The sequence below is a fragment of the Oncorhynchus mykiss genome, chromosome 6 (genome assembly GCF_057628025.1).
Source record: "Oncorhynchus mykiss isolate SJ-2025 chromosome 6, ASM5762802v1, whole genome shotgun sequence".
In the NCBI taxonomy this organism is placed as follows: Eukaryota; Metazoa; Chordata; class Actinopteri; order Salmoniformes; family Salmonidae; genus Oncorhynchus; species Oncorhynchus mykiss.
In genome coordinates this window covers 26,724,443-26,738,141 of record NC_143027.1, presented here as the reverse complement: position 1 = coordinate 26,738,141, position 13,699 = coordinate 26,724,443, and the positions used below count along the sequence as shown (strand labels likewise).

The following is a 13,699-nucleotide window of genomic DNA, read 5'->3' as shown; positions in this document are numbered from 1 at the left end:
GACAACGTTTTTGCCATGCGAAACACACATTTCTAGACGTTGCATACAGCATGTCTACCTACGTATGTACGTTTTCCTGCAGAGAACGTGTGCATATAATATTTTTTTTTAAATCAAAGAGGTGGGACCAATTCGCTATTATTCGAGTCACAAGCAAGTCACAAATCGAGTTCCAATTAGAACGGGTCAAATACAAGTCGTGCATTCTAAGGGCAAGTTGTCACAAGTTTTTTTTAATGTAAATTCTTAAGTCAATAAAAAATGTGCTATGCAGGCAATGAATTGTTCAAATACAATTGTATTTGTCACATGCGCCGAATACAACCTTACAGTGAAATGCCTACTTACAAGCCCTTAACCGACAATACAGTTTTAAGAAAAGGGGGGGAGAATCTAATTATTAAGGAGCAACGATACAATAACAGTAGCGAGGCTATATACAGGGGGTTCCGGGACAGAGTCAATGTGCTGGGGCACCGGTTAGTCGCGGTAATTGATTTAATATGTACATGTTAGGTAGAGGTAAAGTAACTATGCATCGATAATAAACAGAGTTGCAGCAGCGTAAAAATGTGGGGTGGGGTCAATGCAAATAGTCCGGATAGCCATTTGATTAACTGTTCAAGAGTCTTATGGCTTGGGGTTGAAGCTGTTATTAAGAAACCTTTTTGACCTAGAGTGGCTGGAGTCCTTGGCAATTTTTTGGGGCCTTCTGGTATAGAGGTCCTGGGTGGCAGGAAGCTTGACCCCAGTGATGTACTGGGCCGTTCACACTACCCTCTGTGGTGCCTTGCGGTCGGAGGCTGAGCAGTTACCATACCAGACGGTGATGCAACCAGTCAAGATGCTCTCGATGGTGCAGCTGTTGAACTTTGAGGATCTGAGCAACCATGCCAAATCTTTTCAGTCTCCTGAGTGTGAATAGGCGTTGTCGTGCCCTCTTCACGACTGTCCTTGTCTATTTGAGACAACCATACAGCCATTTTCATTATTCTATCTTCAACACATTTTTGATTATGTTGTTCATTTTTACTACAAATTCAAATGTGAGCTTCGTAGGTAAATGCTCAATTTCAAGCACTTTTGACATAGCAAAATACCAGTAGGCCTATGCTAGTAATTGTTGCTTGATGCCCCATTGCTGGTGAGTTTGCAAGGTAAACAGTTCATATTCTTGATCACAATTTTTGGATCTGCATATTCATTTATGGCAATCCTCTCTCCATACAATTTTATTTTATTTTATTGCTGTAAAGTAAATCAGCAATCTGTTTGCTAGCGGAAGGATTTTCTAACTTTTTGACCCCCACAAAGACGTAGTTCAAAGCTTACGCACAATCACTGCACAGATGTAGCCTGTCATTACAGCCATAAATAGTGATGCATTTTCAAACAACAAGATTTTGAAATTAACAGCGTTTTACACCTGCATTTTGAGATGAGTCATTCAAGTAAGCAGTCAATATCAACTAGAGATATCATGTCACGTTGACCATGTTTAAATGCACACATTATTCCAGATAGTAGCTCATATCCCGCTTAAGGTCTGATACTGTATAAGCTGTTTACATACATGCACCTTTTGATATCCCGCTCAATGAGTATCCCTCTAACCACAAATAAACAGAATATTCCTAATTTAAGTTCATATGGGTTAAATGGAATAATAACTGATATATGGACACTGACTGTAGGCCTATAACATCTCACATGTAGTCTAATATATTTTCTTGCAGTAAAATTATAAAATAAATGTTAATTTTGTCTCAGGAACAGGAGTGGAGAAATGTGATTTCTTTCAGCATCTCTTGAGAGAATGTGTGTGTAATATTATCTTTGACACTGTTCTGCAAGCAGACAATTTCAACCTTAAAATATGCACCCAGTACAAAACAGAAGTTTTATTAGAAATGTTTTTCTCAAATGTTTTTCTCCTTAAAACTGGTCAAACTGATGACATTTCTCGCAGGACCAATCGTTCCAGTTTTTTTTTTAATTACATTTTTATTCATTTACCCTTTATTTGGCAAGTCAATTAAGAACAAATTTACAATGACGGCCTAACCCGGCCAAACCCTCCCCTAGCCCATACGACGCTGGGCCAATTCAGCGCCGCTCTATGGGACTCTCGATCACGGCCAGTTGTGATAGTCTGGGATTGAACCAGGGTCTGTAGTGATGTGTCTTAGACTGCTGTGCCACTCGGGAGCTCAAACGTTATTGTTATTGCTTTTTCTCACCGGTCCCTAAACGAAACAGACAACTTCACTGGTGTTAACTAGATTACTAATGCATTTATTCTATCGTTGTAAGACATTATTCTGGTAAGCACTACTTTATTTAGTCTTCTGGGGCAACAAGTTATAATAGAAGAGAAGCTGCGTGTATCAAACTATAGTTGATAAACAAATGTAAGTTATAAGTTCTTATAGCCTTATCCTCCTCCTCCTCTGTTCCTCTGGTGATGTAGAGGTTAACCCAGGCCCTGCAGCCCTCAGCACCACTTCCATTCCCCAGGCGCTCTCATTTGTTGACTTCTCTAACTGTAAAAGCCTTGGTTTCATGCATGTTAACATTAGAAGCCTCCTCCCTAAGTTTGTTTTATTCAATGCTTTAGCACACACCGCCGACCCTGATGTCCTAGCCGTATCTGAATCCTGGCTTATGAAGGCCACCAAAAATCCTGAAATTTCCATCCCCAACTACAACATTTTCCGACAAGATAGAACTGCCAAAGGGGGCGGAGTTGCAATCTACTGCAGAGAGAGCCTGCAGGGTTCAGTCATGCTATCCAGGTCTGTGTCCAAACAATTCGAGCTTCTACTTTTGCGGCTTGTTATAGACCCCCTTCAGCACCCAGCTGTGCCCTGGACACCATATGTGAATTGATTGCCCCCCATCTATCTTCAGAGTTCGTACTGTTAGGTGACCTAAACTGGGATATGCTTAACACCCCGGCCGTCCTACAATCTAAGATAGATGCCCTCAATCTCACACAAATTATTAAGGAGCCTACCAGGTACAACCCTAAATCCGTAACCATGGGCACCCTCTTAGATATCATCCTGACCAACTTGCCCTCTAAATACACCTCTGCTGTCTTCAACCAGGATCTCAGCGATCACTGCCTCATTGACTGCGTGAATGATGGGTCTGCGGTCAAATGACCACACCTCATCATTGTCAAACGCTCCCTAAAACACTTCAGCGAGCAGGTCTTTCTAATCGACCTGGCCCGGGTATCCTGGAAGGATATTGACCTCATCCCGTCAGTAGATTATGCCTGGTTTCTCTTTAAAAGTGCTTTCCTCTCCATCTTAAATAAGCATGCCCCAGTCAAAAAAAATGTAGACCTAAGAACAGATACAGCCCTTGGTTCACCCCAGACTTGACTGCCCTTGACCAGCACAAAAACATCCTGTGGCGTTCTGCATTAGCATCGAATAGCTCCTGCGATATGCAACTTTTCAGGGAAGTCAGGAATCAATATAGTCAGTTAGGAAAGCTAAGGCTAGCTTTTTCAAACAGAAATGTGAATCCTGTAGCACTAATTCTAAAAAGTTTTGGGTCACTAACGTCCATGGAGAATAAGAGCACCTCCTCCCAGCTGCCCACTGCACTGAGGCTAGGAAACACTGTCACCGCCGATAAATCTACGATAATGGATTATTTCAATAAGCATTTTTCTACAGTTGGGCATGCTTTCCACCTGGCTACCCCTACCCTGGCCAGCAGCTCAGCACCCTCTGCAGCAACTTGCCCAAGCCCCCCCCCTCCCCATTTCTCCTTCACCCAAATCCAGACAGCTGATGTTCTGAAAGAGCTGCAAAATCTGGATCCCTCCAAATCAGCTGTGCTAAATAATCTGGACCCTCCCTTTTTAAATTTATCCACTGAAATTGTTGCAACCTCTATTATTAGCCTGTTCAACCTCTTTCGTATCGTCTGAGATCCCCAAAGATTGGAAAGATGCCGCTGATATCCCCCTCTTCAAAGGGGAAACACTCTAGACCAAAACTTATAGACCTATATCCATCCTGCCCTGCCTTTCTAAAATCTTTGAAAGCCAAGTTAAAAACAGATCAACGACCATTTTGAATCCCACCGTACCTTCTCCACTATGCAATCTGGTTTCCAAGCTGGTCATGGGTGCACCGCAGCCACGCTCAAGGTCCTAAACGATATCATAACCGCCATCGATAAGAGACACTACTGTGCAGTTGTCTTCATTGGCCTGGCCAAGGCTTTCGAATGTGTTAACCTGTGTTAACAAACCTCCAAATGAGATTCAATGCCATACAACACTCCTTCCATGGCCTCCAAGTGCTTTTAAATGCTAGTAAAACTAAATGCATGCCCTTGAACCGATTGCTGCCTGCCCGACTAGCATCACACCTCTGGATGGTTCTGACTTAGAATATGTGGACAACTACAAATACCTAGGTGTCTGGTTAGACTGTAAACTCTCATTCCAGACTCACATTAAGCATCTCCAATCCAAAATGAAATCTATAATCGGCTTCCTATTTCGCAACAAAGCCTCCTTCACTCTTGCTGCCAAATACACCCTCGTAAAACTGATCATCCTACCGATCCTTGACTTCGGCGATGTCATTTACAAAATAGCCTCCAGCACTCTACTCGGCAAATTGGATGCAGTCTATCACAGTGCCATCTGTTTTGTCACCAGAGCCCCATATACTACCCACCACTGCGACCTGTATGCTCTCATTGGCTGGACATCGCTACATATTCTTCGCCAAACACACTGCCTCCAGGTCATCTATAAGTCTTTGCTAGGTAAAGCCCTGCCTTATCTCAGCTCACTGGTCACGATAGCAACACCCACCTGTAGCACGGACTCCAGCAAGTATTTTTCACTGTTCATCCCCAAAGCCAACACTTCCTTTGGCCGCCTTTCTTTCCAGTTCTCTGCTGTCAATGACTGGAATGTATTGCAAAAGTCACTGAAGTGAGAGAGACCTATCTCCCTCACTAACTTTTTGCATCAGCTGTCAGAGCAGCTTGGGGGGCTTGGGCACTGTACCTGTAGACAGCCGATCTGTAAATAGCACACCCACTTACCTCATCCCCATATTGTTATTTATACTCTTGCTCTTTTGCACCCAAGTATATTTACTTGCACATCACCATCTACGCATCTATCACTCCAGTGTTAATGCTACATTGTAATTATTTTGCCTCTATGGCCTATTAATTGCCTTACCTCCCTACTCTTCTACATTTGCATACACAGTACATAGATGTTTCTATTGTGTTATTGACTATATGTTTGTTTATGTGTCACTCTGTTGTATTTTGTTGCACTGCTTTGCTTTATCTTGGTATGGTCGCAGTTGTAAATGAAAACTTGTTCTCAACTGGCCTACCTGGTTGAATAAAGGTGAAATAAAATAAAATACATCCGAAACTTGTCTAAATTAGGGGTGAATGTAGCAATTATGCTCTGCGGTTCAGTACGGAGTATCAGCAAAGTGAATTATGGTGGATTGAACTGGTAGGTAGTTATTTTTGAAGTGATTTGTTTGACAATCAGATGAAAACATCACACAACACCCATAAAATGCAATTCTCAGCCTGCGCAGACCGTGTAAAGCAACAGTAAACAGGATAAAATGTTCACATGCCACAGTATCCCATCTAAGATCAACATATCCCAGGCATCTTATCCGGGTTCTCATAACCGGGATACAAGCTTTTAATTTTTTTTTTTTAAAGGATATGATGTTTACATGTGTCCACTCAAAAGCAGAATACTTGAGATCCCGAATAATAACGGGATATTGGTTTGCATGTTAACATGGTCATTGTCACTTCTCTGGAGTCCAGAGCAAGCAGGATCATACTTGTAAGAAGCGGATGTTGCAGGATTGAATGGAAAGCATGATGTGTCTTTAGCCATTTTTCTTCCTCACAAATATCTTAATTAGTTTGCCAGAATGCTACATCTTCATCTCAAAAGAATTTGAAGGGTGTGTGATGTTACAGCTATCTTTAGACGTAATATAGCCAGTACCACCACTGAGGTGTATAATTAACCCACCCAAACTAGGCCTATCTGAAATATGATCAATGAAATCACCAGGTAGCCTATTGTTGTGACAAAGATGTGTCTGTAGCAGATTGCTAAATGGTACTTAATATGGAATAATGTAGGGAGGCTACATTAATGGCAGGCAAAACCGGAGAAAATTAAACAAGTGCTTTCTGGTCACTAATCTGAATATGTGTGCCCGCCTTTGCGCGCCAATGCTGATGATTGGTCAAGATGCACAACTTTTTGGTTCTGAAGCACAGATTAGATGATTTTGAAACAAGAATTTGGTGCATTTCCGTAGGCCTATGTTAGTGACCAGGTTGAATAAGCGAAGGTATAAATATAAAATACAAATGGTAGGCTACACTCACAACCCACCCAAAACCTTTTCACTGAGCAAGTTCACCTGATCTGTGTTGACTGATAGTTTGCTGGTCCAATTAGAGGACCAAGTGTGTGTTTCACTTTTTTTAGTTTTTTTTGCAAGTGTGATACAGTGGCTGCGTGGAGAGTAATTCACGGAGACTCTATGCCACAAAGTAAGTGACAAAACATTATAAAACCTGGCCAGATAAGTCTCCAGTCAAATAAGAGTCCCGAGCATTAAGGCTCCAAGTTATTTTATTTTTTATTTCATGCTGAGTCTCAAGTCATCAAGTAATTCGACTCAAGTCCACACCTATCAATTGCCCATAACACTTAGTGATAGGTTAGTGTGTCATCATACCATATCCTTACAAGGCTTTCTCATAATAAGATTTATACTAGATTAGGCTTCTCAATGTCTCAATCTAATCAGTAATAAAAATGTTAGTTTTTTTTTTTTTGGTAGGGGTGGTAAATCTGTTTGGGTAGGAACTGTCAAAGTAAACCTTGCAGATAACGCAATAGGTATATTGTCTACTTCCACCCACAATGACTGCTACTGTATGCTGAACAGTCAATATTTACATGACCATCAGATGCAGTTTCTAAACTGCCCACACAGTCCACGTTGGAGGCAAAAGCACAAGATTAAGATGGTATAGGTTTGTATTATCGGTGTCCTTGTATAGTACTTTCTGTTCCTTTTTGTCCCTTTTTATACAGTATGGAGATGCAGAGTGGATTTCTGGTAGAATGCACAGGGAAAGTCCTAGAAGAGGTTTAGTTAGTTGAATGTTGCTCAGGCGTAACTGGCTAAATAGTCAGGCCCTGGATTTGATGGCCCTGGATTCGATGCTTAGCTTGGTTGCAGAGATTGCATAACTCCCCTCCCTCCTACCCGTACATGGGAGCAGTTTGGATTCCATTCAGGCAGCCTGCTGTTAGAGGCAGTAGCACTATCATTATGAAATGTAGGCTATCATCTGGATAGTGTTTATTTATAGAGAAGCAATCAAATGAAGCAAAATTATGAATAAGAGGCATACTTTTTCAGATGATGGATAGACACAACATCTCTATGCACATTATGTAAGGGCCTAGATTGGCAATGGAACCACATAACCTCACTGACAGTGGCATTCAGGCCACCCCTACTAACCTTGTCCCCAGGCTCGAATTAGAGGGAGAGCTGGCTGGTGGACGAGATTACCCCATTACAAGCCCAATTGATGTCCCCAAGAGAGGAAGTCAGGAATGTTTTGCTTAATAGCCGTGGGTGCTTTTTTATGACTGTGAGCAAAGACTGAGAGCATGCTTTGTTCCAGTTGCGGCTTAAAGCATACTAGACTTTGAGTCCAGTGCCTTTTTCTAAACTGAAATCTACTGAAGTCTGCTATACTATATACACAAAAGTATGTGAACACCCTTTCAAATAAGTGGATTTGGCTTTTTCAGCCACACCTGTTGCATGGCTGTATGCCATCTCCATAGACAAACATTGTACTGCCAATGGCTTTACTGAAGAGCTCAGTCGCTTTCAACGTGGCACCGTCCTATGCCACCTTTCCAACAAGTCAGTTCATCAGATTTCTGCCCTGCTAGAGCTTCCCCGGTCAACTGTAAGTGCTGTTATTGTGAAGTTGAAACATCTAAGAGCAACAACGGCTTACTCGCAAAGTGGTAGACCACACAAGCTCACAGCTGGACCACTGAGTGCTGAAGCACATAAAAATCGTCTGTCCTCAGTTGCAACACTCACTACTGAGTTACAAACTGCCTCTGGAAGCAACGTCAGCACAACAACTGTTCGTTGGGAGCTTCATGAAATGGGTTTCCATGGCCAGGCAGCCGCAAACAAGCCCAAGTTCACCATGTGCAATGCCAAGCGCCGGCTGTAGTGGTGTAAAGCTTGCTGTCATTGGACTCTGGAGCAGTGGAAATGCGTTCTCTGGAGTGATGTTTCACTCATCACCATCTGGTAGTCCAAAGGATGAATCTGGGTTTGGTGGATGCCAGGAGAACGCTACCTGTCCGAATGCATAGTGCCAACTGTAAAGTTTGGCGAATGCCCTTTCCTGTTTCAGCATGACAATGCCCCCGTGCACAAAGCGAGGTCCATACAGAAATGGTTTGTCGAGATTGGTTGTGGAAGAACTTGACTGGCCTGCACAGAGCCCTGACCTCAATCCCATCGAACACCTTTGGGAGGATTTGGAATGCTGACGATGAGCCAGGCCTAATCGCCCAACATCAGTGCCCAACTTTACTAATGCTCTTGTGGCTAAATGGAAGCAAGTCCGTGCAGCAATGTTCCAACATCTAGTGGAAAGCTTTCCCAGAATAGTTGAGGCTGTTATAGCAGCGAAGGGGGGACCAACTCCATATTAATGCCCATGATTTTGGAATGAGATGTTTGAGCAGGTGTCCACATACTTTTGGTCATGTAATGTATGTTTGTTTTTGTTAATGAAGGCAATCATTTCAGTAACATGCACATGCAACCTTAGGTCTACAAAGATCCTCTATTGGTGTCCTTAACATCTAAAACCCATGCATGCATGTCTATTTTTTGTTTTACAAAATTATTCTGTTTTCATGTATATGGAGTTAGGCCTAATCCTCGGCAGCATAGGGTGGCCATCCACTGACTCTCCTTGTTAACATGCACTGCTGTATGTTCCATACAGTGACTTCATTACACATACTGTGAGTGGCTGAGACAAACAAGGCCAGACCAAGCACAGACATGTCTCATGCATCTGAGATAAAAAGTCCTAAACGGTAGAAGGGATGCATTCCTCTGCCAGGGGCTCTCTGCTGTAGACTAAGATGAAATGTAAATGTCTGGATCTCTGTTCGGGCTCAGTGAGTCTTTTTGTGTCATGATGACTTCTCTCTTTGTTGACTTTGTAGCTAATTGCAAGCACTTACAGCAGCTATTTGGTGTTTTCCCCAAGTACCACTGCCTTCATTCTCCAGCTTGCTCATTTGAATTACAATAGTAGCTGCAAGTTCTCTTCTCAAAATGCAATGTTTTTGGTGACGGTGCAGTAAGCCATGCATCGAATTTGAGAACGTCACTTCATCTTTACCATTAGACTTATGTCACTAACATTTGTACTAATACACATACTTCCTCTAAACCCCACTGCCATCTTTGTTTTCAGGGTCATGGGTGGAGCTGGAGATGAATGGAAACAACAGGAACCAAGCCCTGCTGCCAAACTCCACCACACCCTCTCCTGCCCCGGGGAACGGGAATGAGGGGGAGAGTCAGGCCCTGGAGGTGGTGCCAGAGGAGGTGGAGGAGAGTCTGACAGCGGCACTGGAGCATGTGCCCTCATCCTCCTCTATCCACAATGGAGACATGGAGAAGATCCTGCTGGATGCCCAGCATGAGTCCAGCCAGAGCAGCTCCTCCTGCGACAGGTAAGGGAGTGTCATGTTTTTAGTGTACTCCCTAAACTCTGTCCTCCATGTTGAGGTGTTTGTATAATTTGTGTATTCATTTCCTCCTGTGTTGCACCTCAGTCCTCACAGACCTCCCAGTCCAGATCAGGATGACGGCCAAATCACCTTTGATGTGGAGATGTCCAGTCGGAGAGGGAGCCAGGTACAACAACCCAGCCTGCCCTCATGTCCCTCTTCCTCCATCAATGCCCCTGTCTACACTGTTACACTATAGGCATACAGTAATTCTCTGTTCACATGTGCTCTCTCTCTCCCCCCATCTGCAGTTAGAGGAGGAAGGTCCAGAGAAAAACAAAGAGGATATCATGATGAACAAAGTTGCAGATTGGTCCAGTCGGCCTGAAAACGTTCCACCCAAGTAAGGAGACACACGGCACACTAACACAGTGTTGGGCAAACTACTATCCGGCCCGCGAGCCCATTCAATCCAGCCGGAGGGAGATATAAAGTATAAACATAGAAAATGTAGAAATTACTATATATATATATATATATATATATATATATATATGCTCTTTTTCTTCCCCAGCAAAAAACTGTGCGGCCCTTTCAAAATCCCTATGTGGCCTTTAAAGTTTTCCCACCCCTGTTCTAACACAAAACTGCTAGCCTAAATCATAGCAAAAATAGGCAAATGCCAATTTTCTGTGGGATAACAATGCAATTTGTTTCAAGATGGTGAACATGTTCAGTGATTTAAAAAACATATATATATATATATTTATTATTATTATTTTTTTTTTTGTAGGGAGTTCCACTTCCGTCACCCCAGACGCTCAGTATCCCTAAGCATGAGAAATAGTGGAGCCATGAAGAAAGGGGGTATCTTCTCTGCTGACTTCCTCAAAGTCTTCATCCCTTCCTTACTGCTATCTCACATTATTGCCCTTGGCATTGGGTGAGTGACTGTTCCATCTTACACAACTAGCAAATCAAATGGATATGTGAGTATTTGTAGATTGTCTGCTGTTGAATCATTGTCATTAGTGCTGAGCGATTAGTGCTTTTTTGTGATCTGTTCGATTATACGTTTTTTGATTTTGCCCTATCACAATAAAACAATTAAAAGTCCCATGGTAGTGACTGCCCATTATTACTTATTAACCATAATTTCACATTACGTTAGTTGTGTATTACATTAGTTTTATTTGATAACTTGAAATGATATAATAAAGTAATCTTATTTCTCTAGAGCTGCTGCATATACTGTCTGACAAAATCACTTTTGTATTTCTTTAAGGCATACTTTTATGACTGCTGAATACCAAACTATCAATCACTTAGATCATGTGTTTTCAGGTAGACATACCTTTGCAAAGCAACAGCTGCTCTCTATATCCCCTCACGATCGTGCATTCTTCTGCCTCTTCTGTAGCAGGCATAAGAGACTGGACAAGGTAGATAGATGCGCAATGGATTACGGTTATTGTAGTTGATTACCATGTTTTTGCACTAAACAATGTGGAATATTGGCCTGTTGGAAACTACAACTCCCTACTACATCACACAGTTCAGGCTGGGTCTGATTTATCTTTAGAGAAAATGTTCAATGCGCGCATTGAACTCACAGAAGGAAAAACGGAATAAAATGAACCATCGTCGCTCAATTAGCTGTTAAAAAAAACTGTCAGTTAATCGCTCAGCATTGTCATGCTGTACTTATTGTCTCCTTAGGGTCTACATTGGGAAGAGACTCCCCACGCCTTCCACCAGCTCTTTCTAAACCCAAAGTGAAGCAGTATCTGGAAGTCGCATCAAAATTATCCTGTTGACTAGTTGTTACAATGTCTTCATGTGCTTAAATGTCCTCTTTTCCTCTGCATCCATTGTATGCCTAGCTATCTCCTTTCAACTGTTTTTTTCCCCCTTTTTAGTTATTTGTACCACTATCTGACAATGACTTACCCACGTTTTTTGATGTAGTGTGCTTTTGGAGGGTTCATAATTCATAAATGACTGGGAACTTTTTACCTTTTGACACAGATTGGCTTTGAACAGTAATGACCACTAGCAGCACATAATAGTTAACAGCACCTACCTGAATCTGAGTGTTGTACTTCTGGACAAAATTATTCCTCAAAAGCTGTTTATACTGTACTGCACAAACACTGTGACTGGTATTGGATGGCACAGGGCCTGGGGGTTTGGGAATTTCTCTTAGATTTCTACACAGATTACTTGGCTTAGACCTAGAGATTGTGCTTTGAGAAATCAAGAATTCCTCTACTGCTCCCTACTCCAAGTCAGTAAATTTCATGGTGACTTTTACCTGAACCAAAATAAGCTACATATCTGCAGTACGTCTTTCAATTGGCATTGAGAATTGCAGTAACTGTGAATCAAGTGGTATTGTTGTTCGGATTTGTTATTTTATTACATGGTTTGGAATAATATTCAGCCCAGACTTGTCAATTCAGGATAAGTTTGCTTGTAATTCTAGCCTATTCTTGTTATACCTAATTTGTGTCATTTAGTAGCACCAAATAATTTTCTCTGAAGGTGGTCTCTTGGTGAAAGGGTGTGAATAGTGATGCTAGTAGCTACTACAGATTTCCATTGATTAACAGGAAAACATCCCAGTAGATGCTGAAAGAATAGTAAATCTAAATGCAGTACAGGGTAAAGTACGGGGTAAGGAAAAGTTTGAATGAAGACTTTATGTACAGTAGTTGATACCAATATACACAACCTGCCTGTTTAACGACACACATGCCACACATTCTTCCTTTTTGTTTTTCATATCTAATTTATTTTCTCCAAGCTGATTCTATAAACCTTTTGAATGTAAGTTTTCCCGTGTGGTAACACGCCCTCAGTGTATAGGTCCAGCCACCATACAGAGTAGGATGTATTGGTGGAATGATGTTATAACTGGCCACAAATAATTCAGTTTTGTTTCCTTTTGGTACACAAAATGACTACTGCATAGTGCCAAATATAGATTTATTTTAATCTCAGCGCTTTCATTACAAAGGTAACACGCACAGTGATTTCTCAACTCTTGGACAAGTTTAACTAACAAAAACAGTTTCATGCACTCATATCTCCATTCCTGATAAGTCCTGGTTCTGACATGTCCTCCGGTGAACATTTTGTGTATGCATGAAATATGTTTCCATTCCCCATAGGCATACATTTACATAAAGCGGACCATATGTAAGTAATGATTTTTGACCTATTTGGTACTGAAATAATTTTATGAAATCTGATAAAGGACCCTTTTTCTTTTTTTTGCAATAGTAAAAAGCTTTTTTTCATACACTAAATAATTATTTTCACATAGCGTGCAATAGGAACTCCTGAGAAAGTATCTTTACAGAACCAGCACTCCACCCCTGCTTGATTATTTAGGGTTTTGTTTTTTAACTTTGGGGGGGGAGGGTGAGTGGACAATGGGGATAGATGTGGTGATTGTAGTAGGGTTCTTTTTTTTGAGTGGGATTGTTTTTTGTGCCTCTGTTCTTGGTTTGTGCCAACTCAAAGTAACTCCCATTGTATGCATGCCTTTAGCTTGTAATTGGCATTGATTAACTTATTATCATTCATGAGATGCCAAAGGCTGTCATAGCTTTCATTTAATATTGTCAAGTCCATCCTGTATCTAACGCAGAAGAAGTATGTGCATTATCATTGGTTTCATTTTTTTTCTTTGATAATCCAAAATACAAACTGAAAGATGCTTGGTCTTTTCCTTGAACATGTTTTGTTTGTGATATTGATTCTAGTAGCAAGAACTTTCAGCCTTGTTTGATAGTTTTTCCAATTTGATGAAAATCTGACATTAAAATGAGAAATTAACCGCAA

The 13,699-nt window shown here is 41.5% G+C and overlaps 1 protein-coding gene across 1 annotated transcript in view; it reads left to right on the top strand.

The window, feature by feature from the left end:
* LOC110525619 (BCL2/adenovirus E1B 19 kDa protein-interacting protein 3-like) overlaps positions 1-13,699 on the top strand; it is a 14,566-nt gene extending 867 nt beyond the window's left edge. The window contains exons 2-6 of the mRNA XM_021605902.3: positions 9,592-9,853; positions 9,956-10,037; positions 10,162-10,253; positions 10,644-10,793; positions 11,570-13,699. Of these exons, the coding sequence (XP_021461577.2) occupies positions 9,592-9,853; positions 9,956-10,037; positions 10,162-10,253; positions 10,644-10,793; positions 11,570-11,618 (635 nt within the window). The 3' untranslated portion in view covers positions 11,619-13,699. The remainder of the gene's footprint in view (positions 1-9,591; positions 9,854-9,955; positions 10,038-10,161; positions 10,254-10,643; positions 10,794-11,569) is intronic.